General features: G+C 42.3%; 1 protein-coding gene across 2 annotated transcripts in view; it reads left to right on the forward strand.

The window, feature by feature from the left end:
* The window catches only part of GREB1 (growth regulating estrogen receptor binding 1), a 94,406-nt gene that overhangs the window by 17,592 nt on the left and 49,518 nt on the right, over positions 1–27,296 (forward strand). The window contains exons 5-7 of one of the 2 annotated variants that reach the window (XM_083729721.1): positions 1,888–2,135; positions 4,417–4,545; positions 24,013–24,208. In XM_083729721.1, coding sequence (XP_083585847.1) covers positions 24,052–24,208 — 157 coding nt within the window. In that variant the 5' untranslated portion in view covers positions 1,888–2,135; positions 4,417–4,545; positions 24,013–24,051. Of the gene's footprint in view, positions 1–1,887; positions 2,136–4,416; positions 4,546–17,843; positions 18,053–24,012; positions 24,209–27,296 lie in introns of those variants that run through there. The other variant, XM_083729722.1, reaches the window with a different exon arrangement.

Here is a 27,296-nt window from a genome sequence, read left to right on the forward strand (position 1 = left end):
GTTTGTTATTATGTCATTTATTTTTGTGTACTGTTTATATTGTAAGTCACCCGTAGACCTTCAGATGAAGGGCGGTATAGAAGTTTAATTAATAATAATAATAATAAAAAAAAATCTCAGATGTTACCACATGGGGGTGCATTTGATTAAATTATCACTGAACCAGGAGAAGAGATTCAATTGTGATGACTTTACCGTGCTGAAATCTAAAGTGTGTGTGTGTGTGAGAGAGAGAGAGAGAGAGAGAGATTTATTTATTTATTAAAAATGCTACAATATAATACAAAAATCTCCACACAGTTTACATAAAAAACCCCCAAAATATAACAAATTAACAGCCAAACAATTGTGTATCACAAACAAAACTCACCAGTATACAAAACCAAAAGAAATGTAAAATTAAGAATCCAAGAAAACTTGGGCAAATATATGTATTTCTAAGAGGCTTTTAGAGGTCATTACTGTCTCTGCCTTACACATTACCCTAGGAAGGGAGGGCATTCCAGGAGGTGGGTGTTATCACTGAAAAAGGCCTCTTCCCTTTTGTAACTAAGCTACAAGTCACTGGTTGATAAACTACCAGCAGGGCTTCCTTGGAATTTATTGAAACTCATCTTAGTCTGCACGGGAGAAGGCAGTTTGCTACGAGTTGCTGGTATTTAACACTAAAAAAAAATGAAGAACTTTGGAGATGCAAACTTTATGAACTGCAGAGTTAAAGCATAAAGCCATAAAATGGAATAAATGAGGAATTGAGTAACTCTTGTCCTTATTGTCCCCCAAAACCATATTAGACCAATGAACAGGATCTCTCATGTTTTTGTTTTTTGAAAAAAAATATGTTACCAACTATGAGATCGGGATTCAGATCAGGACTATTTTCTTGGCTAACCATTTCCATATGTGCTATTTTCCTTACTGAGCATCTCTCCCTAGACCGCAGCTGCTGTTTTCTTGAATCTCAGTCTCTCCAGATTCTGGTAACTTGGGTGGAAGGGATGGCAGACTCTTTTTTGTTTTTTTTATAGCAGGGCCAGGGAATCTGTAGCCTTCCGGATGTTGCTGGACTCCAACTCCCATCATCCCCAGCCAGCATTGTCAGGAATGATGAGAGCTGTAGTCTAGCAACATCCCTGATTTCGACAAGAAGCTCAAAGCAGCTTGCATGAGCTGATACCTTTTTAACTATGCAACAACCATGTGAAATAGCTCAGACTGCATTTTAGCGCCTAGTCCAAGGTCAGCAGAGGAGCCAAGGGGAGATTTGAACTCAGGTCTCTCTGCTCCAAGTTCAAACACATGCTCTAGCATACCACACTGCCTCTCAGAGTCAAGTTTAATTGGATCTTCCTCTCCTTTTGTCTCCCCAAGACATCCTTCAGGGAGAGTCTTGAAGAGCCATAGTCCAGTTCCTTGTCACCTAAGTCTCTTCTCAAGACTAGCTGTGGCCCCCACCCCAACCTCAGATTTATAAATAGGAGTGGTCAGTTGTCACAGATGGGAAACCGCAACAATGTTTTCGGGACAAATGACTGGAACTCCTTTCAGCCCCCACCTCATGGGTCAGCATGCCTTCCTCCCCAAGGCTATCGCTCTGGTAATTTATCCTCTGAGGATTACACAACAGCTGCAGATATTATTCTCATCTTTGAGACCCCCCTCCCCCTGCGGGTGAATTAAAGCAGATGTATGGAGCAATCGAGAAATGTATCCCAGGAAGTTAGAATGCATAATGTGAGTATGGCGATGGTGGTCTCTCGCAGAGAAGAAAGACATAATGAATGCATGTGTCAGTGAGAAAAGAAATCCTGCATAAATTAGAAACTCTTAAACCAAGCATCCATCAACGGTTTACTGTGTGTCCAAAACAGGTTCTCTCCCTTGTAGGAAGGAAGGTGCATTTTGAGTCTTGAGGAGTACATTAAAAGAGAAGGGCATGATGGGAAAAGTAAAGAAATCATTTGCTGAATAGCTGAATTTGGAAAGAATTTTTGACACGGCTGACAACTCTTCCAATGAGATCTTTGTGAGGGAGAGCAAAGGTCAGGGTATGGGACCCTTTGGGATATCAAAAGGTGCTGAGAAGAATAGCTGGGAGTTGCAGCAGCCCAGAGAGTCCTCTTTTGTTTTCATTGGTCAGTCGCTGAGGATGATGCCTGTGGACATCAAAGCAACAGCGAAACGCTGTTATCTAACTCCATCCTTTGCCCCCCCCCCGCCATGTAATTGGCCAGGGTGGGGGTGGGGGAGAAGAAACAATGGTGGGGGAAGCTGTGAAAGTATTGTGTGCTGGAGAAAGAACAGATAAAGAACATTTGTATCAGCCAGCAAAACTAGCTCTGCATTTGTGAAAATAGAAGCTGGGGGAACAGCGTATAGCTTTTGTGGCATTCAGTGACCAGAGTTTTCAGAAAAAGCAAAGGTTCTCCATTTGTAAATGGTTTAGCAGAGGTCTGCACCACTCCAGCGAAGGTGGCATGCTGAGAAGGCACCACACAGCTATATCTCACCCCACCCCACACTTTGCATTTCAACTATGTATTTATTTTAAACTAGTCAGGAATTACGGGACTGATCTGAAGGTAGTTTGGCTCTCACTCAAGAGCTAACAGCTATTGCAGGCTGCATTCCCTCATACTCTACTCCCTTCCCTGAGGCCAAAAATGCCTCTTTCAGGTCACAGATACAGATGGTGCTGCTCTGACCCAGTGATATTAAAGTTGGGTTTGGCCTGGGAATCCTGTGATAGATCTTTCAAGTTGTTGCCTCAAGCACAGTTACTTTTGGCAATGTGATTATCATGAGTTGCACTGTTTGCTGGCAGTATGGCACTGCAAAAATGCAATGTTATGCTAGTGTTGTCAGTAGTGTAAAAATGATGGGGGGGGGGTTCACCATCTTCTGTCCAAGAGATGGCTCATCTCTCAGCTTTGTGAGGTATTGCCCCAGGTGTTGCCAAACTTTGGGGGGCCCGTGGGCACATTCAGGAACTTGAAAGAGAGCCATGAGCACCACCCCAGCTTCCCTCCCCTGGGACACCCTGACCTCATCCACACTCTGCAAGGCAGATAGAAAGATTCGCAGCATGTGCACACATGCCAGTACGCACACAAACACCTGCATGCTCTTCTTTTCTGTGGGAAGTGAGTAAAAGTCAGATCCAGCAAAATTAATTCATCCTAGAATCATAGAATCATAGAATCATAGAGTTGGAAGAGACCACAAGGGCCATCGAGTCCAACCTCCTGCCAAGCAGGAAACACCATCACAGCACTCCTGACATATGGTTGTCAAGCCTCTGCTTAAAGACCTTCAAAGAAGGAGACTCCACCACACTCCTTGGCAGCAAATTCCACGGTCGAACAGCTCTTACTGTCAGGAAGTTCTTCCTAATGTTTAGGTGGAATCTTCTTTCTTGTATTTTGGATCCATTGCTCCGTGTCCGCTACTCTGGAGCAGCAGAAAACAACCTTTCTCCCTTCTCTATATGACATCCTTTTATATATTTGAACATGGCTATCATATCACCCCTTAACCTCCTCTTCTCCAGGCTAAACATGCCCAGCTCCCTTAGCCGTTCCTCATAAGGCATCGTTTCCAGGCCTTTGACCATTTTGGTTGCCCTCCTCTGGACACGTTCCAGTTTGTCAGTGCCCTTCTTGAACTGTGGTGCCGAGAACTGGACACAGTACTCCAGGTGAGGTCTGACCAGAGCAGAATACAGTGGCACTATTACTTCCCTTGATCTAGATGCTATACTCCTATTGATGCAGCCCATAATTGCTTTGGCTTTTTTAGCTGCCGTGTCACACTGTTGGCTCATGTCAAGTTTGTGGTCAACCAAGACTCCTAGATCCTTTTCACATGTACTGCCCTCAAGCCAGGTGTCACCCATCTTGTATTTGTGCCTCTCATTTTTTTTGCCCAAGTGCAATACTTTACATTTCTCCCTGTTAAAATTCATCTTGTTTGTTTTGGCCCAGTCCTCTAATCTGTCAAGGTCGTTTTGAAGTGTGATCCTGTCCTCTGGGGTGTTAGCCACCCCTCCCAGTTTGGTGTCATCTGCAAATTTGATCAGGATGCCCTTGAGTCCATCATCCAAGTCGTTGATAAAGATGTTGAATAAGACCGGGCCCAAGACAGAACCCTGTGGCACCCTACTAGTCACTCTTCTCCAGGATGAAGAGGAACCATTGATGAGCACCCTTTGGGTTCGGTCAGTCAGCCAGTTACAAATCCACTGAGTGGTAGCATCCTATTGATTTTGCTATTGGGTCTCCCCAAACCACCATCTAATTCAAGCTTACATTGATAGACTGCACAGTGGATCTGGTACTTGCCAGCGCCATGAAAGCATTAACCCAAGGTACAGATCCTCATAGATCCTCATGGTTTTTTTTGTTTTTTTTTACATAGGATAACAACAAAAGCATCAACAAATTGTGGAACATATCTGTGGACAGATGATTTTGTGGTGGATTTGATGGAGTCGCTTGTAAAAATAAGGAGGATCTATAAGGAACTGTGCCTCAATTCCATGTTCAGGTATGAAAAATTGCTAACTTTGGTATTCTGATGATGATTTCATCTTTGTTGCCTTTCATTATATGTGATGGATTTGAAATATTGTACTTGGCACAAAAAACCGGCAGTGTAAAACTGCAGTTCATTCACCATGAATGAATAGTTAATCATTAAAGATAAACGTAAGGCACTTAATCTTTAACGCAGGCTCAAACTGTAGCAGGTCGGCACTGATTCATGGAATGATTTTCTTTTTCTGTAACCACCCCCTTCAGTCTGTATTTTCTTGCTGTGTTTGGTACTAGAACTCTCTGGCCAGTTCTTCTGCTAATGGACAACACAAGGTGCTGAGCTGTGGTCTGTGAGGCAACAAGTTGTGCTGTACATGCTGTCTCTCCAGAATGCTGTTTCGTTCTTTCCTCTGTTTATGTAATTTTTGTCCTCTTTCTTTCATTCTCTCTCTCTCTCCCCCCCCCCCCCGTTTAAAGCTCATTTCTTATACCCATGAGCCTGTTCTTCCCTAACATGTCTCTTGGTTGCTAAAAAGGCTTCCCTAGGAAGCAGCAGTGAATTTGGAGGACTTATAGTGGATTTTTTGCTTAATTAATGAAGAGAGGTTCTGGCCTTGGGGCCTCTGGTTATTTTCAGAACCCAAGAACGTAACTAAGGTTACATTTAACACCATGCATTTTAATCACTATGGCACCACTTTCAAAAGTCACAGCTTCCCCCAGAACATTCTGGAAACCCTTATCCCCTCCTAGAACTACAATTCCCAGAGTGATTTAGCAATCCCTTATCACAGGGAACTTTGGGAATGGCAGCTGCATGAGGGGAATGGAAGGGTGTGTGTGTCTCCTAACAACTCTCAGCACCCATAGTGGCATTCCTGTATCAGGAAATTTTTAATGTCGGATGTTTTACAATTTTTTATATATGCTGTAAGCCACCTAGAGTAGCTGGAGAAACCCAGCCAGATGGGTAGGGCATAAATAATAAAAGTATTAGTATTATTATTACTGTGGTACCTGAGGTTACATACGCTTCAGGTTACATACACTTCAGGTTACAGACTCCGCTAACCCAGAAATAGTGCTTCAGGTTAAGAACTTTGCTTCAGGATGAGAACAGAAATTGTGCTCCGGCGGTGTGGCGGCAGAAGGAGGCCCCATTAGCTAAAGTGGTGCTTCAGGTTAAGAAAAGTTTCAGGTTAAGAACAGACCTCCGGAACAAATTAAGTTCTTAACCTGAGGTACCACTGGGTTATCACTATTACTACTACTACTCCCATAATTCTTTGGGGAGAAAGTCATGACTGTTTAAAGTAGTATCAGTGCTTTAAATGCATGCTGTGGCTGTTTTCTCCTGCTCTCCAGGATAAGACTTGAACCATTGGCTTCAAGTTACGAGAAAGGAGATTCTGACTAAATATCAGGAAAAACTTTCTGACAGTAAGAGCTCTTTGACAGTGGAACAGTCTGCCTCAGGAGGTTGTGGACTCTCCTTCCTTGCAGGTTTTTAAGCAGAGGTTGGATGGCCATCTGCCATGGTTGCTTTAGCTGAGATTCCTGCGTTGCAGGGGGTTGGACTAGGTGACCCTTGGGGTCCTTTCCAGCTCTACAGTTCTATGATCATATGTGGCCGAAGACAATAGGCACCTTTGGTAGGCAGAACAAAAAGAAAAAGCAACCTCCAGCATGTTGCTTAGGGCTCAGGGAAGACAATGGCTGCTTACCGTCCTTCCTGGTGAGTGACAGTCTGGCCCCATGAGGTGCCTCCTTTCCCTCCTGGATGTGCTGTGCCATCTTTGCTTGTTCCCCATCGCTCACAGCCCCCCTCGCCAAACCCATCCATTCAAATTGGCCAATCCATGGCGGCCGGGGGGAGGGGGAGGCATGACAAGCCGACCTGAGGGCAGCAGGCCCTCCCTCCATCTTTTTAGCCTAGCCGGCTCCTGAGCCCAGCATCCAGTCGGCTGGGAGCGTACAATTCAAGTAGTTAGTCCCAGTCCCTTGCCAGACTGCGCGTAATTCATTCAACGCGCTGTGCTGTTCACACATTTTCACCCATGGCTGCCACGCTATACAAAAGCTGGCTAACCTCTTAGTGGTACATATGGCATGTTAAACCATCACAGTCACCTCAAACCTTTAAAGCGGGGCTGTCACCCAGCTGAAGTACTTGTGGTTCACTGGTGACTGGTGAGAGAATTATGCACTCCAACTCCCATCAGCCTCATCCAGCAAGGATGGTTGTCAGGGACAATTGGAATACACAGTCCAGCAACATCTGCAAGGCCCCGGGTTTCCTGCCACTGTCTCAATTCATTAACCATGTGGATCTAATTAAATTAGCCAATTGTGTTTGTGAGTGAAAACAATAGCTCAGAAGAAAACATCATGCTTTCTTTTGCTTTCACAACACGAGCAAGCCATCCTTTCCTTTTAAGAAGATAAATGCTAAGGCTACAATCCAATATGCACTTACCTAGGAGTAAGATCCACTGAATGCAGTGGGACCTACTTCTGAGTAAGCACACATACAATTGTGCTGTAAAATTTCCATCTCTGTTTTGTTTAGAAGAGATGCTGCACGTAAATTAAAATGGACATGTTGGCGCTTCGATTAATTAAAATTAGCATGTTGCTGCCTGCTGCTGCAGCTTCAAAACCTTAATATTCACGTTGAATGTAATTGCTAGGAGTGCCTGTTAGAGTGGGGGGTGGTTTTGTCCAGTAGAGAGATATTGGAGACTTGGATGCAGGAGAATTGGTATCAAATCTCAGTCTTGGGCTCCTTTCTGGCTTTGGGCAAATTGCAGATTCTCTTTCAGCCTTAGTTAAGAAACTGCATATCCTATTACAGGGGTTCTCAGCAACATGATCTAACCAACTGAGCTGTTCAGTGCTCTAATCATCTGAGGCCCTTCTTCATGTGTCCCGTCCTTGTGAAGTCCAGAGGGTGCCAACACGTGCATGAGCCTTCTCTGTGGTGGCCCCCTGTTTGTGCAATGCCCCAGGGAGGTTCTCCTGGTACTTTCATAATACATTTTTAGGCACTAGGCAAAAACATTCCTCTTCAACCATGCCTCTGGCTTATTAATATTCCACAGCGTTTTAAATGTGTCTGTGAGAAGGGGGCGGGTCTTGTTTTGCTGTTTTGTTTTACTTATTTACGTTTTTTTTTTAAAAAATATTATTGCTTTAAAATCAAAACTTACACAACAAAAGCTTGAAAAAAGAAAAAAAGAAAAGAAAAAGAAACCAAAGATACACAATACATCTCTAACAAACAAAAAACCCCAATAGAACAATACATCACAAATTTACAAAAATGTTCCATCAACTTCCGACTTCCTTGATATGGGTTCTTTGTTTTCTTAATTACTTGCCTCTCTTTTTCAATAAACTTTATCCTTATTAAATCTTGTTTGACTTCATTATACCTTAATCAGTTCTGAGAGTTATTCGAAGCATTCTAAAGTTTTTATATGAGGACACTGTTCTTTTAAATATTTCTATAGCTTTCCCATTCCCTTTTGAACTTTTGGGTTGAACGATCTGTGATCTTTTCCATCATATATGCTAGTTCCATGTATTCAAGCATTTTCCCTTGCCATTCCTCTTTTGGTGGAGTTTTATCTCCTGGCAATCAGCATCCTCGCTGCCGTTGCATACAAAAAGATCCTTCTTTTCTCCCTTGGAATGTTTGATGCTATTATGCCTAATAGGAAGGCTTCAAGTTTTTTTTTATTAAACTTTATTTTGAACAGTTCCTTTTTTAATTCATTGTGTATAAGTTCCCAAAAGCTCTTAATTCTTTTGCAACCCCACCCACCTGTATTTTAGTCTGTGAACTGCCTAGAGATCTGACAATGAAGGTTGGCATATGAATCTAATAAATAAAATAAATTATTTTCAAGTGGTCCTTGTGGAGGTGGGGGGAGTCTGGGAACTTTGGTTCCAAGTACAGGGGCAGAATAACATGTAGTATGGTCTGCCATGATCATGCATAAAATAAGGGCTGTGGTCTTATTTTTAGATTTTTTGGCACATGCTGTTAGAGAGTCTAGTCCTTCCTAAACTACCCTCTTAACCTCTCCCTTCAAGTTATTCTCTGCAGCCAATCTTGCTTCTGAGGAGAAAAGGGACTCAGTGAGAGCAGACTGCAAGAAGGGTAGCTACAGGCAGGGGAAGATTTAGCGAACCCCATCTGTTTGCCCTTTTGGCTCTAAAATTAGGTTATACCCAGTGCTATTTTTCTAAAAAAGAGATGTTTGGATCTCACCATGAACACCTCCCTTGTTCTCTTATAATGGCAATGGTGCCCACCTAAGAGGTGCCAGAACTTTCTGGTGAGTTCCAGCTGGAAAAACCCACCCTGCTTTATATGTGATTTGGGCAGATCAGCTGCTGTCATGTCTAAATTTGCCCTTAGCTCAATCTCACACTTGGTGGGTGGCCTTAGGCTAGCCAGTAACTTGCAGCTTCCCGCTCAGCCTAACTATGACACAATTTACCCTTGCGGCAAGAGTCAAGCTAATTTTCCAGGGTCATTATAAAGATTGCTATCTAGGTGAAACACAGCATTGATATAGAGCTTTTTTGTCCCACCCCAGGGTATTATTTAGGGATGAGGCATTTTGTGGGTTAAGTTTTTTTTTTTGCCTTGGATGATTTTTAAGTGCATTCATCAGAAGTTTTAATAAATAGGTTGGCAACCTCAGGCATACCTCAAAACCCACAGCCAGTTTTCTAAGCCATTACAGGTCAAGAAGTCCTTTCCACAAACAGAACGGTATGTCCTTTACCATTTTTACAAAAATATATTTATCCTGTGGGGTTGTTGGTTGGTGTTTTCTCCCTCCCCACCCCAAGTTTAAATCTTATTTCTTTCTGTTCCTTTTGGGGGGGAGGGGGATGATTCAGGGTGGAGAATGAATCACGAGGCCTCTCAACCACTGGGGCTTTATGTAGTATCCTGGGGCACTAGGCTCTACAACTCTAGCTGTTTATGCCCTACCTCCTTGGAAGATGGTCTCTCCCCCTGTATCCTGTTGTGGCATGACCAAGAATGCCACGCAAGTGCTAACTTTCTACCACAAAGCCACACACACACAAACATCCCAACACAGAGAGGGAGAGAATCTCAGCGACCTCTCATGACTACGGAAGGGTGTAGTTCTGGAGAAATGAACGTCTAGTCCCATCTTGTTCCACAGTTGGGGTCCAGGGCCACTAGCTACAACAGATACCAAACTTGCTTGTACGTTATGTACGTCAGAAAACTGGCATTTAAGCGGATGCACTATGTGTCACTCTTGGAAAGCAAAATGACTGAGCGTTAGGCCTGCTTGCTTGGTGGTTCTTCTTATAAGAGAATTAAACAGATTCACAAAGGATATGGACAGTGGTTGTGTTCTTCCTACACAGTTGGGAATTGTCGGTGCTATTGCACTCATGTCCCACATGTGGACTTCCCAAGGCCAGCTGGCTGAAGTTGTGAGGTAAAATTCAATTTCCTCACTGCCCACTGTGAGAACGGAATGCTGGATTGACCCAGCAGACTTTTACCTTCTTATGGTATTGTGTTGATTTGAAAGGATTTGAAATTATGACACTAAATTTTGCTTCAGCGAAAGGCTGGACTTTTAGTGATTTTTTTTTAAAGCAATGGGGAAAATGCATTGTAAAGTGTGGGGTAATTCTTGCTTCAGTGCAGTGTCATCTAACCTCCCCACTTACATTGACAAAGAAAAAGAAATGTGTGTGTTGCAGGGGGGGGGGGAAGCAGGGAAAAACTAGGGAAGGAACATAAGTAACTAAGTTCTAGACTGGATCAGTCACCAATGGGGGTTTCCCTTGAAATGCAAACAGCAGCTTCATGGGTCTTGGAAGGGGAATACACTGGTACCTCGGGTTACATACACTTCAGGTTACATACGCTTCAGGTTACAGACTCCATTAACCCAGAAATAGTACCTCGGGTTAAGAACTTTGCTTCAGGATGAGAACAGAAATCGTTCTCCGGCGGCGGCGGCGCAGCAGCAGGAGGCCCCATTAGCTAAAGTGGTGCTTCAGGTTAAGAACGGACCTCCGGAACGAATTAAGTACTTAACCCAAGGTACCACTGTATGGCAAGGAGAGCACAAATTCCCCAGCCAGTCCTCTAGATGCTCAGGCTTCCCTGGGGGTAAACCACACATGCAATTAACGTCATGTTTCCTTTGGCCCCGAGGGCAATTTGTTAGTTATTGTAAACAGGGAAGGGCATAGCTCCATGGTAGAGAAAATTGGCATTTATTTTTTTTGCACCCTTTTGCACAGGTGTTGGGTATGGAAAAAAGGAATGTGTCAGATAATTGGAATGTATGTCCACTGAAAAGATGTTAGACTATTGATTTGTGGGTAGTGTAAGCTGCTGGTGGTGTGAGCTTACATCCCATCTTTTTGCAAATTTATGGGCTTCTTCAGATGTATATTGGGGTCTGTTGTCAGATATTAATTCATCACAAATGCCATGCCTTGACAGTACTATCTTTGGGTGGGTTATTATAGCTCCTGATGAGGTGTTTTTCAATTCTGTTACTTCAAATTGACTTTAAGTTCATTACGTTTTCCTTCCAGTTCAAATAAATCTGTAACCAGTTGCTGCCAGGCTCTGCTGGGTACCTCCCTAGTTATCATGTGTTCTTTTTTGTGTTTTTGATGTTTTGCACAAGTGTTACAGGTTCCGACCATCTCCTCTCTTTGTACATTAGGTCAGTAGAAGGTGTGCCTTGGCCTTCATTTTCACAATACCATCTCAAGGTCTTCTTCATGTTCCAGTATCTCTGGACACATTGCCTTTGAGGTCACAATCTTTTACCCTTTCAGAATCAGACCATTTTCTACTGTTAGCTCTATCTTATCATTCCAGAAATACAGTAGACCACCCCACACTTATGGTTTCTTTAAGGCAGACAATATCCTGCCTCTCTCTGCTTTGTGCCTAGTTTCTTCCAGTTTGTTTGTGATTGCAGTGAGGTCTTTCAATAGCATGTACACCTGCTCTTCTAAGTCTTTTTTCTCTTTGGCATTTCTGTGGGTGGCATTTCTCTTAAAGGGGCCACATGCCAGATATTTAATTGATAATGCATATGTTACAAATGGTATATTTCTGGAACATTTGTGCTCCTCTGACATGGTAACCCTCAGGACTGCAAACTCATACATTTAAAGCACCCCGCTCCCAAGAATCCTGGGAACTGTGCTTTACCCCCATGGAGCTACAATTTCTCATACTCTTAGAAAACTACAGTTCCCAGAATTCTATGGGAGCAGGGAATATGCTTTAAATGTAAGGCGTTTATGCAGTATTTCAAGAGTTGAACCTGACAAAAAGTCAGCAGGGCACTGCATCATATGTTTCCTTCTTTGTTTCCTGAAAATTGTCCAAGGGAAATTGGAGTTCTTGCACAAGTGTTCCAAAGTTGTTTTTGTCGCTGTTTCTGATTGCATCCCACCCAGCCCCATAAAACAGTGCACTTGGCACATTCGAACAATAAACAAACATTCAATTGCACGGAAGACCTTTGGTTTGAAACAACAGACTGGAGACAAATAAAGTGGCTTGTTATATTTGATACTTGATAACATGCTGATAACATGCTGTAGCTTAACATTATGTGCCTGATCAAAATTTATTCTGACCTGACCCTAGACATTCATTTGGAACTAATTTCTGTTGGCTTCCCATAAATGTGCTAGCATGCAGCCTTAATATATTAATACAGCAGATCACAGTGCCAGCAACCATGGAAAAGCTTGTTAGTACAAGGTCCACAACTTCATGACTACATAGTTATGATTCAGTGTTTGTTTAAATTGCAAATAAAAGTAGTTTTGAATATACTGCTTTTCCCACTGGAACTTTTGGGGTTAGGGTTGTGATTTAGCACAGAATTCTGTGCTCTATGTATGAACCAATCAGCCAAATTTTGTTGAATTAGCCAAGCTATATAATTTATTCATCATCACTTATTTGAATGTTGGGAGGGGCAAGCATACATTCAAGGGACCTTGAAGCTGCCTATCTATTGTTAAGTACATGGGCATCAAACTGTGCAGGAAGACATGGCTCCTGATCACAATCTTCCCCCATTAGAGTGCATTGTATTTCTATTTAAATTATGGCACTGTTTTGTCCACATATGTAGAAATCAGCAGATGCATTTTTATGCAAATCTACGTCACATTGGGTCTTCATATTTTCTGGAGAAGCATAAAGAACCATCTTAACCAAAAGCTGCTTTGAGGATATTTTTCTTTCTTTCTTCCTCTCCCACCCTAGCTATTAAGTCTTTTTATCTTGTGATATCAGAGGCAAGCCCTGGGACCTGAAGCAGGTCCTCTAATACTGATGCTGATTATTCTTCTCCTAACTGTGGGGCTAGGAAAGGTAGAAGCTTCAAAACCTGGACTGATCCCAAAACAGCATTAAGGCAGTTCGCCATCCCAGGAGAAAACCAAAAGCTAGAAAAATCCTGGCCGTCCTGAAGTTGCCAGAACCCACCTCACATATAATGTTCAACTGTCCCCTACATAGCATAGCCAGGACTAAATTCCTGGGTCTTGCTTTACTGCGCTTGGTTGGCAGGCCTGTTGAGTCACATGCTGCACTGCTTTTGCAGGATACAGATCCTTCTGTAACTCTGCAGGTGGCGAGATTCCTGAATGCGGTTATCTCACACACAAAAACCACCAAAAAACAACAACAACATCAAAAACTAATCGGACAGTTATGATGAGAGTGCATGACGGATCTCGTCTCCAGTTTTCCTTTTTCTGTGAACCGTCCCTTGGATCTTTCCGGGCTGCAAGCTGTTATTTGTCACTGCTCAATGACCCACCCTTGCATCGTGGTGTTCACCTTCTGTTGTTAGATATATTGGTCTTTATGCTTCTGTGCTTTTATGTTCGTACATACTTTATGGGCTAATAGCCGTATAAATAAAGAATTGAATTGAAATAGAACCCACCTGTCAGCTCCATGTCCACCACCAGAAGTGATGCTGGACTCAGGTTCTAGGCAGCTTCCAGCAGTTGTTAGCACATGCTCCTATGTTCTCCCAAGGAGAGGGTTTGGAACTGGGTAGAAAGGGTGAAATGAATCTGGAATCTTTCTCAGCAGAGCTAATCCAGGCTGTAATCATATTATGGCCTGTGCTAATTAATTGGGCAATTTTTCATTGCTCAGAAAGGCTTTGTGGTACAGGTGACTTGGTGAAAGGTGGTCATCCTAATGCTAGTGATGATTTGAAATTGCTTATGTATTAGACAGCGTTATTGATGCTCTTTGGAAAGTTTCCAGTCCCAAATCAGTTGATGTGGCTTGTACAAGGAATGCATGGGGCAACCCAGCTAAATGGGTAGGGTATTATTATTATTATTATTATTATTATTATTATTATTATTATCATCCACTAGCCTCACTCCCAACTTCCTGTGGTCATTAGAACATCTGAGCAGAGCATGCAAATTGTATGGGTATAGGCTTTTCCTGCTATACTCTAGTTCACCAGATGCCAATCATATGTCTCAATATGAAAACAAGCTCTACTTTCTTGGCAAAGGCTGCATCATTTGTAAAATAATCTGTCTGTTTAATAATGCATTCTATTGAAAAGGAATGGGAGGATTTGCTTAGGCATGATTCATCACCGTCTGTTACAATAATTATAAGGGTTTTTTTTTCTTGCTTCCCCGGTCAAAACGACCTTATTTTTATAGGTTTTTTTCAGTGCTTGTATGCTTTGCTTTAGGGTTTTGAAAATAAGTTTAGCAACAGAGACACACCTAATTCATTTGCAAGAGGCACTAATAGCCTGTCTTGTTTTCTTCCACATTTCTCTTTGCCATGGTGCCAGAACAGAAACTTTTGTACAACTAAGTTTGATAGGTGACACAATTGCAAATCCAACTCACATTTTGATTGCTCAGTGAAATTTCCCATCATTTATGAGTGGGGTGCAAAGTGGGGGCTGTGATTCATGGTAATAATTATTAGCATTTATGTCACTCTTACATGGGACGCGGGTGGTGCTGTGGGTTAAACCACAGAGCCTAGGGCTTGCCGATCAGAAACTCGGCGGTTCAAATCCTTGCGATGGGGTGAGCTCCTGTTGCTCGGTCCCTGCTCCTGCCAACCTAGCAGTTCGAAAGCATGTCAAAGTGCAAGTAGCTAAATAGGTACCACTCCAGCGGGAAGCTAAATGCCGTTTCCATGCGCTGCTCTGGCTCACGAGAAGCGGCTTAGTCATGCTGGTCACATGACCTGGAAGCTGTACGCCTTCTCCCTCGGCCAATAAAGCGAGATGAGTGCCGCAACCCCAGAGTCGTCCGTGACTGGACCTAATGGTCATGGGTCCCTTTACTTTTACCTGTGTCACTCTTAGAGCAGGAGGCAGGAACCTGTGGCTCTGCAGATGTTCCTGGATTCCAACTCCCACCAACTCCAGTGAAATCCTGTACATGTTCTATTAAGAAACAAACACCTGGGACTTACTCCCAGGTAAATGTGTACAGTATGGCAACCTTAAGTAACCCATTATTTCTCATTCCCGTCCCACTCCCCAGTCCTCTATCTTCAATAGTGGGATGATATAGGTCTACCTCCTTGGCTCCCAACTGCAACATTTTCAAAAGTATGTGTTCCATGGTTTGGCTATTGAAAAACGGGGTTCGCAGCAGCTAATTGGGAACTACTGGCTTACTTTACAGGGTTGTTGTAAAATTTGCCTAGTTAATGTATGCATTTTTAATCCCTAACCATTGGACAAGCTTATGACTAGCAATAAATGGATGCCAATTGCATATACAATATTAGGCAAACCTGACAGTCTCAAAGTTGAAATTTGTTTTTTCTCTTTTGATTTTTGTGTTGTGAACTGCTCTGAGATCTACGGATGGAGGGATGTAGGGTGGTATACAAATTTAAATAACAACAACAGCAGCAGCAGCAACAACAACAACATCATATTTAATTTTCTACAAGTAGCCCAGTAAAAATGTCTAAATAACACAACATTTCATTCCTGTTAAGGCTGCAAAGTACTGTAATTTGCATAATCATATTTATGGAAAACCTACATAACTAGAAACAGCACGAAGAAACTTGCATACATATTTTTACACAATAGACTACCCCAAGCCAAATTCCAATGTATGTCAGAGTAGTAAAATATCCCAAAGCAAATTCATGCATGTGATATCAGAAGGACTCTAAAACTGTCCCTTTGGATTAGTTTTGTTTGAAAAACTCCATCAGACTTTTTTTTTACCTCAATACTTTCCACTGGTTGTGACAAAAAAGCACTTCAGTAGCAAAAATATTGGGATATTTTGTGTCTAAGCAGTTTCGCTTATATGATAGAAAGAAAACAATAAATAAAAAGTGACTGAAATTGGAGGACATTGTTTATTATTGCACAGGTGGCAATGTCCCAGAAGGACTATGTTAATAGGTCAACTTGTGTGTAAATTCTGCAATGAAAGGTGCACCTGGAGTTGAATTTTGTCCCAAATTACCAGCCACATCCGTTACAGGGGGTTACTGTATTTTTTTAAACAATTCATTACTACTACTACTACCGTTATGAAAACTGCCTATAATTACCAATCAAAATTCCAAATCAGTAACTAAGATTATTTTATTTATTTAAGCAACACATTGATATACAGCCTTCATAACTGCTTATCCCAGGTGGCTTACAAAAGCAACAAAGAATGCAAATAATAGTTAAAACAATAAAATTGGTAGCAAAAATAAAATCCATTGGAACAGCAGAGCGACAAAGTCCCTTCGTAGTGTTTAAAATATACTTTTCCTTACAGTGCTTAATATCCAGTTCATTAAAATCCCCGTAATTACGAACAGAAGGTGTAGCCGCCTCTAGGAACATTCTCGTGTGTGGGTTGGCCGCTTCACTCAGACTATGAGCTCAGCTTAGTTCAGGAAGAGAGCAGTTACAGAAAGCATTTGTGGTATGAAAAGTTATGACATTTCTGTAGGAAGTAACGGTTTCCTTGGTAACCTCTAGGTTAGATTACTGCAAAATGTTATATGTGGGGCTGCCTCTGAAGACGCTTTGAAAACTTTAGCTGGTGCAGAATTCAGCAGCCTGCTTGTTCAATGGGACAAGATGTTTTGAGCATATAACACCAAACCTGGCCCAGCTGCACTGGCTGCTAATTAATTTCCAGGCCCAAATCAAAGTCCTGGTTTTGATCTATAAAGCCATAAACGGCTCAAGAACCGCAATCCCTCAAGGAGCACCTCTCCCCATATGAACTGACCTGGAGCCTGCTATCATCATGTGAGGCCCTTCTTTGTGTTTGCCCCTCCACAAGAGGCCGGGAGGGTGGCAACACAAGAACGAGCCTTTTCTCTGGTGGCTCCCTGTGTGTGGAATGCTCTCCTCCCCAGGGAGGCTCGGCTGGCACCTTCATTGCGTACCTTTGGGTGCCAGGTAAAAACACCCCTCTTCTCCCAGGCCTTTGGCAAATCAAACTGGCCTTTAAAACTGGGGTGTGTGTCTGTGTGTGTGTTTGTGTTTTACTATTTTGTTTGCTTTGCACGCTGTGCATTTTTGTGCTTTTTATACTGGAAACTGCCCTATGATCCTCGGATGAAGGGTGGTACATAAATTTAATAAAGCAAATTAGGTTTTTCTTTTATGTGAGTGTCAGGTCTGGTTCTTCCATGTGCACATCCCCAGGTAAGGCTGAGAAAACATAGAGGTCTGATTTGGTGTAAGATAGCCTCCTAGGTTCTCTCACACCAGATACTCACTATATATCAGATCCACACGTCAGCTGGCTCGAGAGCCCTTTCCTTCCATGTTATAAGAAGAGAGCACTTTAAACAAACACTCGCATCAATGAAGTTTTAGTTTTTTGAAACCGTACAGTGCAAAGTCCAGCCCTCTGCCTTCCAAAAGGGAATAGTGGCTGTGTTGGGGAGGGGGGTGGGGGGGGAGAGCTGTTGACGTTAATAGTACCTCAGACTGACAGACTGGTAAGTACTTGACTGGGAGCAACATGACCTAGCAAAACACTTCAGTGTTAATAAGACATTAGGGGGGGTGGATGCTTCCATTTATCATCTAGCCCATCGGACTCACAAGATTCTGGAACAGCTTGCTGGGTTATGGTGTAGCCCTTATTTTGTTTCCGTCGTGGCCACAGAACATAACAGAGATAGCTTTGAATCCTTCCTCTGTTCTGCTGTCACAGAAGAATGTTCGTGTCATGATGACCTGACCAAGTGTTCAGTTGCACACACACTGCACTGTTTCCAGAGGGTTACTCAGTCAGGCTGACAGGCTCTCTCTTCTGAATCAAAGGGAGGCAAACTCCAGCAGAGCTGGAGTTGGCAGCTATCAGCCACCTTTGCAAGTGCTCTGGCAGTGCTCAGTTCACGATGATTCAAATCACGAGGCTGACTTAGGGACATAATTTTGGGAGCCTGAACACCTCAGCTGTGTAAGGTATAGTGTATGGTTTTTTTTGTTGTTTTGTTATGTTGGGAACATTTGCTTATTTCTTCCTCTTGTGTCACTGAGATTTTTCCCCCCAAGTCAGATTTATTGTGAAGAGCTACGTTATCTAGCCCTGGTGTGGGCTGACTCCCAATTTTCTGTGGCCTCTTTTTCCCCCTTTACTCGGATCCCTGTGGTCCAACAGTGTGTTCTAAAATCACAAAGTAAGAGAGTGCCTAATTGGTATTTCTCAGTGGTTGAACATAACTGCTTTATTTTAAGTGGTCCTGAATGGGCACTCTTGACTTGAGAATATAAGTGCTTGTCACTTAAACCAAGGACTATGTAGTTCTACATTATTTTCAGGAATCCCAGCTACCAGCAAGCTTTAGGTAGCCTACTGAGGAAATGTCCTATAGTCTACCTGCGGATACCTCTGCCCATCCTTAACTTAATTACATGGGCTATTGAAGTTCATAATGCCATCATCTTTCCCCCCCAGAATTACGATTATACTCACACTTCTGCCTTGTTATAATGGCACAAGAGACATTGTTTCAAATATGCTTTCCTATAACATCTCTTTAACCGTTGCTCGCAGAAGTATTCCTTGCTTTCTAGCTCTGCTTCATGTCATAGGAAAGAAACGCAGGCTTTTCAAAGGACAGAATGCTTGAGGGGAATTTTCATTTCACAATACACATGCTCAGAAAGTAATGTCTTGATTGGATTTTATTTACTTTTTTAAGCTCCCTTCTTTTGCACCAACAATTTTCTAGAGTTAGATTTGTATGAGACGAGATGAAAGCTGACATAGAGGAAATTGTTTCTAAGCTCCAACTTTGTCCTTGTACAATTTTGGTTTCAGGTTTCCAAGAGCAATTGGCTCTATAAAAGGAATGTTTTCCCAGTTTCAAAAACCTGGGTATTTTTTGCTGCTTTGAAAACTTTATTTTTAGGGAAGGTGTGACCATCTACTTCTTGGTCCTGATGCTTTGAGAAGATGGCCCTGGTGGTCCCTCCCAATTCTACAATTCTGTGATTCTATAATTCTATGATTCTATGTCTAAACTGCAGAAGCAAACTACTTTAGTTGCTGTTTCCCTTCCCTTCCAATGGGAGTCTTGTCAGGGGGTTGGGTACCTCTTAGCCTAGAAATCTCTACACTCTCTCAGTGAAACAGTTCCCAGGATTATTGGAGGTGTGTGTAGGGGTGGAGTTTGAAATGGCTAAATCAGTTTCAAATAGGAATCCTTACAGTATCAATGTACCTTGTGGATGCGGAAAGCGCTTGTCGGAGGAACTAATACCTCAAGGTCACCTTTGCTTTGCTTAGAAGTAGGATTACTTGGATTTCAGTACACCGGCTGCCACTAAAAGCATACACAGTCATAAGGTAAGTGCTAGAAATTATGGGAGTGATGTGTTTAAATTGAGCTAGTATCAGCATGGTCCTCATCTTGAATTTGTATGCAAGTTATTAATAGAAAACTAAGAACAGAAGGAAGGCAGAAAGGCAGACAATTCAGTGCTCCTTAAGGAATATGTATTTGTTTTTAACAGGTGTAGATTATGCTCTGTTTCCCCCCCCCCCCATAAAGACCTGCCTGCCACAATGCTAATTTTCAGAGTCTCCCTCTCCTCTTGCCTCCAGACCTTTATTAAAAGTCTAGTCTACACTGCTAGAGGAAAGGTCTAAAGTTATTATTATGTGCCTATTAGCTTATAAACTAAAACACATGTTTAATATTTCAGGTCCCCCCCCCAAAAAACTCATGCATTCCCAGTTGCTACCTTGTAGTTGACTGAGAATGCAACCCTGTATAGCTTTCTACTCAGAAGTAAGCCCCGCTGAGTTCAATGGGACTTCCCAGCTCACTTTCCCACTGCCTCTTGAGCCTGTGTTTTATCTCAGTGTGGATCACATCTCTGTGGGGCTTCGTGCTCTGAGGCAGGTCATCGCTATTCCCTCGTCCTTTTTTAAAGGCGTCTAGACCGAGGGCGACTTTCCAGAAGCCACTGTTAAAGCCTAGATGAAATTTGACCTTATGTTTTAAGCCTGCATAAGCAAACACTCTGCACTGAAGTTGCTATACCAACTGCCCAGTGAAGAAGCGTAACACCCAGGAACCTGGGATGCTGTTTCCAGAGGCAGAGGAACTGTGCCTTTGTGTGGGTTGGAAAAATAACAGGCTCCTTGGATTGGTAACACTGGAGTTACAGATCCTCAGCATCACAATATCAAGGTGTAGCGGGATCCAAAGTACGTTTAATTAGTAGTAAGTCGTACCGTATTGAGTCCAGGCTTACTAGTCCATTTTAGCATTATATAGTCTTAAGGTCATGAAGAGGCACCGTGACACTGAAAGTTTAAAATAAAGAGCTAGTGGGCACCATTCGCCCAAAGCTAAGCACACTTAAATCCAGTTGGGTTCAATGCACGGTTAAAACCCGTGGGATGTGAAAATGTCACTCTGTCCACCGAGTGTGACCCATGTTTTCCAGTGCCAATGGGGCATTTTTGCAAGTGGTATAATAAAACCCACACCTTGCAGTCAAGCTTGATAGTGTGCAACTGGAGGTTATAAATAGTGGGGGGGGGGGGGAGAGATATTAACCTGAGCACACATTCTCCAGTTAATGCTCATTTTACATTCACCTCGCAGATGTGGGGAATGCCAAAACCAATTTAGGAAAACTGCCTCAGATCCAAGCTCTGGGAAATTGGAGTCCCAAAGCTAGTATACACAGGAGATTACTGAGGAAGTGAGTCCTCCTCTTCTCCTCGGGACTATAACTGCAGTGATTCCCTCCTTATTTTTATTTGCTAACACCGCCTCCTTCGCTTTCCCCTCCTGCCTAACAAACTCCACTTATTTAAAGTTTGCCGTTCTTTCAAACGCAACTTGATTGTGGTCTGTTAACTCAGAGGCACTAAGTTCTTCCAAAATATGCAGACGAAGCAAGGGGATGGGGGGGGGGGCAGAAACAAGCTCCAGGATGGCAGCCAAACTCTGGGATCTGAGCTAGGCATTAAAACTCTGGGATCTGAGCTAGGCATTAAAAGACACTGCCTGGAGAACTGCAAGCTAGAGACACTTAACAGAGTTATTTTATTTCCAAAGTAACACCTGCAGCGTTTATGAGATCCTGTTAAGAAGCAGAAGAAATCTGCATTAGAATACAGTGTTTCCTGTAGGAGAGGAAGAAAAAGACACTTACAGGATGCAGCTCGGTTGCCTAATGTATTTATTGCCATATCATATATTAGGCGTTAGCCTGCAGTGTTGTTTCTGTTCCAGACTTGCAGCCAATTGATTAGGGAGCTGTTCTCCACGACTCAAGGGACAAAATAAAGAGTAAACACAATGGATGGGTGTCTGGGAACTGACAGTCCTCACTTCAAGGCAAAAGATGGCTCACTCTGCATTAGTAACGCTTCCACTTTGAAAATTCACAGTGTCTGGTGCTGGGTGCTTTTGAAGCATTGCTGCTATTTTGGTGTGTGTTTGTGTGCATAAGAGGGGGTATTTTCTGTTATTTAGGCTTCCTGGTATAATTTGACAAAACATACTTTGTATTTCAAGGGACATTTATCAGAAACGCAAGGAGACGTGTCCCCTAATTAAGGACATTACATATGACCAGAATGTTCCTTCAGTCTGAGATTCTAATCTGTGAACTCTGGTTTTTAGCATTACGTATGTTACAACTGCACTGTAAGGCTGCAAATATGCCATACACTGAAAGGATGTGATTTCCACCAAAGAATCCAGGGAACTGTAGTTAATCCACTACAGACCAACAATTCACAGCGCCCTTAATAAACTACAGTTCCCAGGGTTATTCGGGGAAAGTCATTGCTTGAGGAGGTTATTTGGGGAAAGTCATTGCTTGAGTCATTGCTTGAGGAGGCGGCCCAAAACGGCAATCCAATTTGCCTTTAAAAATGTGGATGAGGGGGTGACCAAACTTGGTGATGAATGAACTTGAATTTGCCCTCCATGCCTGCTAGGAACAGCATAGAGACTTCCGTTCAAAATCTGATTTGAACCCCTTTCTTCACCTTGCAAAATCTCGTTCTTCACTTACTCTGCCAGTTACTTTCATGCCTGCAAAATAATATTGTGTGATCTCTGGTGTATTATCCTAAACTGCTTTTTTGAAGAGTAGATTTATTCTTTGAGTTGCTGATGAGCTCCAGTGCGGTTTTCGTTTCCTATCCCCTTCACTAAGTCATAGAATTGTAGAACTGGAAGGGAACCCAAGGGTCATCTAGCCCAACCTCATGCAATGCAGGAATCAAATTAAATTGCTCTTCAAGCTCTCTCTTACTTCCCAATTGTAGAATTCTTTTTTTTTTAATGCGGCAAATAGCATCATGATAGGGTTCTGTCATCAGACGTTAGCTTGCAGAGCCGACCACCCTCCCTTCTCCACTTCCTGTTAACATGGAGCCTCTTGAACAGAGCTTGCCAGTATTTTTTCTGATCATTGTTTGGAATTTCACAGACATTTGAAACCTGTGCCACCCCCTTGTGTTTGTGAGCGACTGAAAGGCATCAGTCTGCGCAGCAGCAGATCTAGAAGAGTTCAATAGCACAAGAAAACGAGGCCCAGCACGTCAAGCTTCCTGTTGCCCATTTTATTACTCACTTAGCACATTCAGGGTCACCAGCTTGTAGCTGTCACCCAATACTGGTGACAAGAGATTTGCAAGGGCTTTTGAGACCTTAACTTCCACAGTATAAATGCAAGCAACCATCTCGTATGGTTAGAAATAGGGTTTTTTTTTGTTTTTTATTTGCTCCGCTGTGCCAGTGCCCTGCTCATTTTTCCAAACAGCAAAATAATATGTCAGATAATCAGATGCTTGGGTGTACTATATTTTGTTTTTATTGTTAGGAACCCCCTAAGCCTGAAGAAAGTGCAACAGGAAATTAAAGCCAGCAGGCACTAATCTGTCTCAGGGTGCTCTGCACAAACATATGTGCACGCCAGCCAATTGCTCATCGCTCAATCATTCATCACCTGTGAACTCTGTGTATGAATGGGTGGGCCGGTTTCATTGGCAAGCCTTATGTTTTGAGCTGATGTGAGGCAGCATGACAAGTCTTGCCTGTGGGGTTCAATATTGGAATGGCTCCTTCAGAGATGTGATTCATCCCTTGATATATGGCTGTCATCAGACGATGCCTTGAGGGAGGTGGGATATATATTCCACAAAGAAACTGGACACAATTAAATGATGCCTCTGCACATGGGAACTCCGCTGAAGTCTGACTTTAATCCATTTTGGATCTCCAGCTGTTTCCGAACTGCAGTTTCCATCATCCCTGACCACCGGTCCTGCTAGCTAGGGATGATGTTGTCCAAAAGCAGCTGGAGACCGAAGTCTAGGAAACACTGCTTTAAGCAATGGGAGGTTAAATCTGGCATCTTGATTCATCCAGAAGTAAATCCCCACTGAATTCAGTGGAACTGGCTGAGTACTCTCACCCTCTGAGGTAAGGCAGGAGGTGATCAGAGACAGGGCATTATTTGCGGTAGCCTCCTTTCTTTGGCATTGCTTTCCTAGGGAAGTTCACCTGGTCCGGTGCATGCGTTGATATCTTTTTGGCACCAGACAAAAGTCCTTTTACAAATCTGTTTCAGTTTAAATGTTTTGATTGCTGCTGTTATGCCCTTTTGAGCCTGTCAGAGTAATTACATTTACATCTTCCATTAGTATTTTTTTTAATGATGTTGTGTTTCTTATTTTTATGTAAGCTATAAGTTATGTAACTTCCTGTCATTTACCTGCAGGATCTGCTCAGTGAGTGCTGCCAACTGCCCATCATCTTTGCCCTGTCAAGAACAATGTCAAACTCATGGATAGATGCCTCTTTGGCATTCTGAGTGGTTTCCTTAGTTTGTGAGGACAAAACTTGATTTCCCTCTCTTTCTCTTTCTTGTTTCATGTGGAATAGTAAATAAATAAAACAAGCCCTCCTCAAACTGCAAAGAAGATGGGGAATTCTTATGCTGGGCAGCTCAAGACCTCACGCTTTGAAGAAGTGCTGCATAATTCCATCGAGGCTTCTCTCCGGTCCAATAATTTAGTTCCTAGGCCGGTTTTTTCACAGCTGTATTTAGAAGCCGAACAGCACCTTTCCTCTCTAGAAGGTAAGAAACGTTGATTTGACATTTCTATTCAAGTAGAAATTGAGCCTGTTTTGTTTTTAATGATTGAGAGATCATCCTGAATATTCAGTCCACAACCAACACAAAGTTGGCAGAGCCGCCACTGGGTGCTGCCTGGTTGGTGTTGACCTGCAACAGAGTCTCGTTGGGGGTGGTTTCCCATTTATGGTATGTCCTCTTTGGTTAGGGGCATCTTTCTCCCTCGTTATTAACACTGGAATTTTAAATAAAAAACATTCCTGTTCACCTAGGCATTTGATGGCTGGAAAATAACTGTTTCTGGCAACCTTGAAATGATATTTGATTGCTTTTAATTTTTTTAATTATTATTTGTTGCGGTGGTTGCTGTTTTATTGTTTGCTGTCCTTGGCTGCTTTGGGAGGAAGGGTGGAACAGAAAGTTGATTAAATGACGGATAAATAAGCGTTCAAACATGATATTCCGATCCTCCAAGCAAAGTCACTGGAATCACTTCACCACCCACCAAGCCAACTTGTTTTACTGCTAAACTTCAGGAACCTCTGTGGATCTGACAGTATGCAGGCATCATTATTCTTCTGGTGCAACTATTTCCTCCTGTTAATTGCTGGTCTCTCTTTATTGGCTTGAAGGGCATTTCCTTTGTATCTTCTTTTCATGAGCACACTTCCTTTCAAAGCAGTCTAATTATGGCGTGGAAAGAATAATTATCAATGCAATATGGCGGGGTCTTTAGGCAATTGCATTGAAACATAATTGAAATATTATTCAAATAGTTTTGAACGATATAGCTACTCACCACCTATGGAAAAACCCTATTTAGGAACAAATCTGTGGCCATTGCACACATATTTCCCTCTCTCCTTCCTTTCTTCCAAGCTGAACAAGGACTTTTTCATTTGCATGAAAAAAAAATCACCATTGTTTAAGTGTCCATCTGCTCCCACTGCTTGCTCCCCACATGGAAAACCTTAGATTTCATGAACCTTAGATTTCAACAAAGTCTGATGTCACAAAAGTGGGTTATGACATCAACTGGGAGAAGATGCTGCCAGAACATGGCCTTTGTTTTAAAACAAAAGAACTCTTTTCACACTTGTTAATGGATTTAACAAATCACCGGGTCCTAATCCTGATGTTCTGTGTGTGTGTGTGTGTGTGTGTGTGTATATTATTATATATATATAATTAGCAAGAACTAAGTGCGTTTATCCAGATGATGATGATGATGATTACAATTTTATTATTTTAAAAAGCATGCACGCCAACAGGGCAGAAAAAATATTTAATTATTTCATTTAAAATGTGTATAAATTGCCCATTAGCTTTAATACTGCCTAATTGCTATTGTGTGGCTGGAGAATGATAGCCTATTGAGGTGTAATATGGGAATAGCCTTGCTTCCAAGGGGTAGGCTGTTTGCCATATCTTTTAAAAAAATAACAAGGGGGTTGCAAAATGTGCCCTTCCATTAGAGGGGGGAAGGAAGTGTTCATACTTCACAAATAGTTTTTAAAATTATAAAATAAAATGTCCACAAAATGCCAGGGCACCGCTATGCGGAATAGCGTAGTAGACTTCCTAGTCCCACCGTATCATCTTCTCATTATTAAAGGGCCAGAAGACAGTTAATGCTTGTAGCTAGGAGTGCTCAAAGTTGAGCAAAAATGATAATGAGAACAACCCAGCCATAAAAATAATTTAGAAAACCATTGATTTCATTGGAAAGGATTTAAGCACATGTTTAATTCTTATTGAAATCAGTTGGACTTAAAATACTGCCAATTCTTGAAATGAAAACTTCTGGTAGATGGGCAGAGTCTAGGGGCAATCACAGAAGAGTTTCAGGAACGGAGTTTGGGCGTATCCAACATTTTTAAAAAGCAGATAGCTGGGTGAGATAGCTGAGTTGGTTAGAGCATGGTGCCGATAACACCAAGGTTGCAGGTTCAGTCCCCATATGGAACAGCTCCATAGCCCAGGGGGTTGGACTAGATGATCCTCAAGGTCCCTTCCAACTCTACTGTTGGATTCTAGTGCTTTTGAGAGGTCCACGCTGTAGCCAGGTGATTTTTGGTGTGCCTGTATACGCAGCCTAACACAAAAATCAATATCTGGACCGATTTTATTCTCATTAGCTAACCATTTATTTCATTGGCCAAGAGGGGATGTGTTCTTGCCCTCTTGAAAACAGACACCATAAATTAAAAATTGCGTAGTTAACGGAGAGGCAGTATTTGTTTATATTCTCCCAACAATTTCCTCTGTAGTCTGCCTCTTTTATTTATATGATTGCAGGCTGAAAGTACAATAATAAAATAGACTAGTGCTTGTCATCGTTGTTTGCCATGAAGTCTGCTTCTGAGCCTTTTCAGGCAAAACCGTTGGAACAAAAGGGCACTCCTAGACTTCAGACCGCAGGCAATGTCTTTCTTTTGCACTACGCTGCTCAGCAAAACAACTGATGTTCAGAGTGGTTGTGATCTTTGCTTGGATACTTTTGCTGGACAGCTGTTTTATTTTCATAGATTTTCCTGCCATTTTCCTTTCGGCATGTAGTCAAAATTTATGTGACTGCTTCGTACCAAATTAACTAAATTCTCTGTGGCTTATATCGAACCTGTGCTTTATTCATGCTTAATGTATGCCTTATGTTTAATTCAAACACTTAACACATCAATAGCTGTAACCTAACTGAATATATTAAGCAAGGTTTTATTTGTCATCTGAATCTGGCCCGGTTTGCTCAGTGCCTCAAAGCATGTAGAGCTTAATGCAGCTCTGGACAAAAATAATCATGCTTTTATAATGACTGCCCTTTAAAGGGTTGTGTATGTATATTGAAGTTTTGAAGAGCTGATCTACAAATATTGGTTTATGCTGGTACTATGAATACACCAAAGGCATCTCAAAATCATAGTTTGCATACATCTTGAGTATTTGAGGGCCTTGATCCAGTGCTGTGCAATTGTCCTCATCCCTCATATTCCCCAATGTGTGTGTAAGCAGTGCAAGCGTTCATTATAGTGAATGGGAACTTCACAATCATTTAATGTTGCAGCACCTAGACTTTTGTAACTCCCTGCCTATT

Source organism: Podarcis gaigeae (genome assembly GCF_964106915.1).
Source record: "Podarcis gaigeae genome assembly, chromosome: 3".
Lineage (NCBI taxonomy): Eukaryota > Metazoa > Chordata > Lepidosauria > Squamata > Lacertidae > Podarcis > Podarcis gaigeae.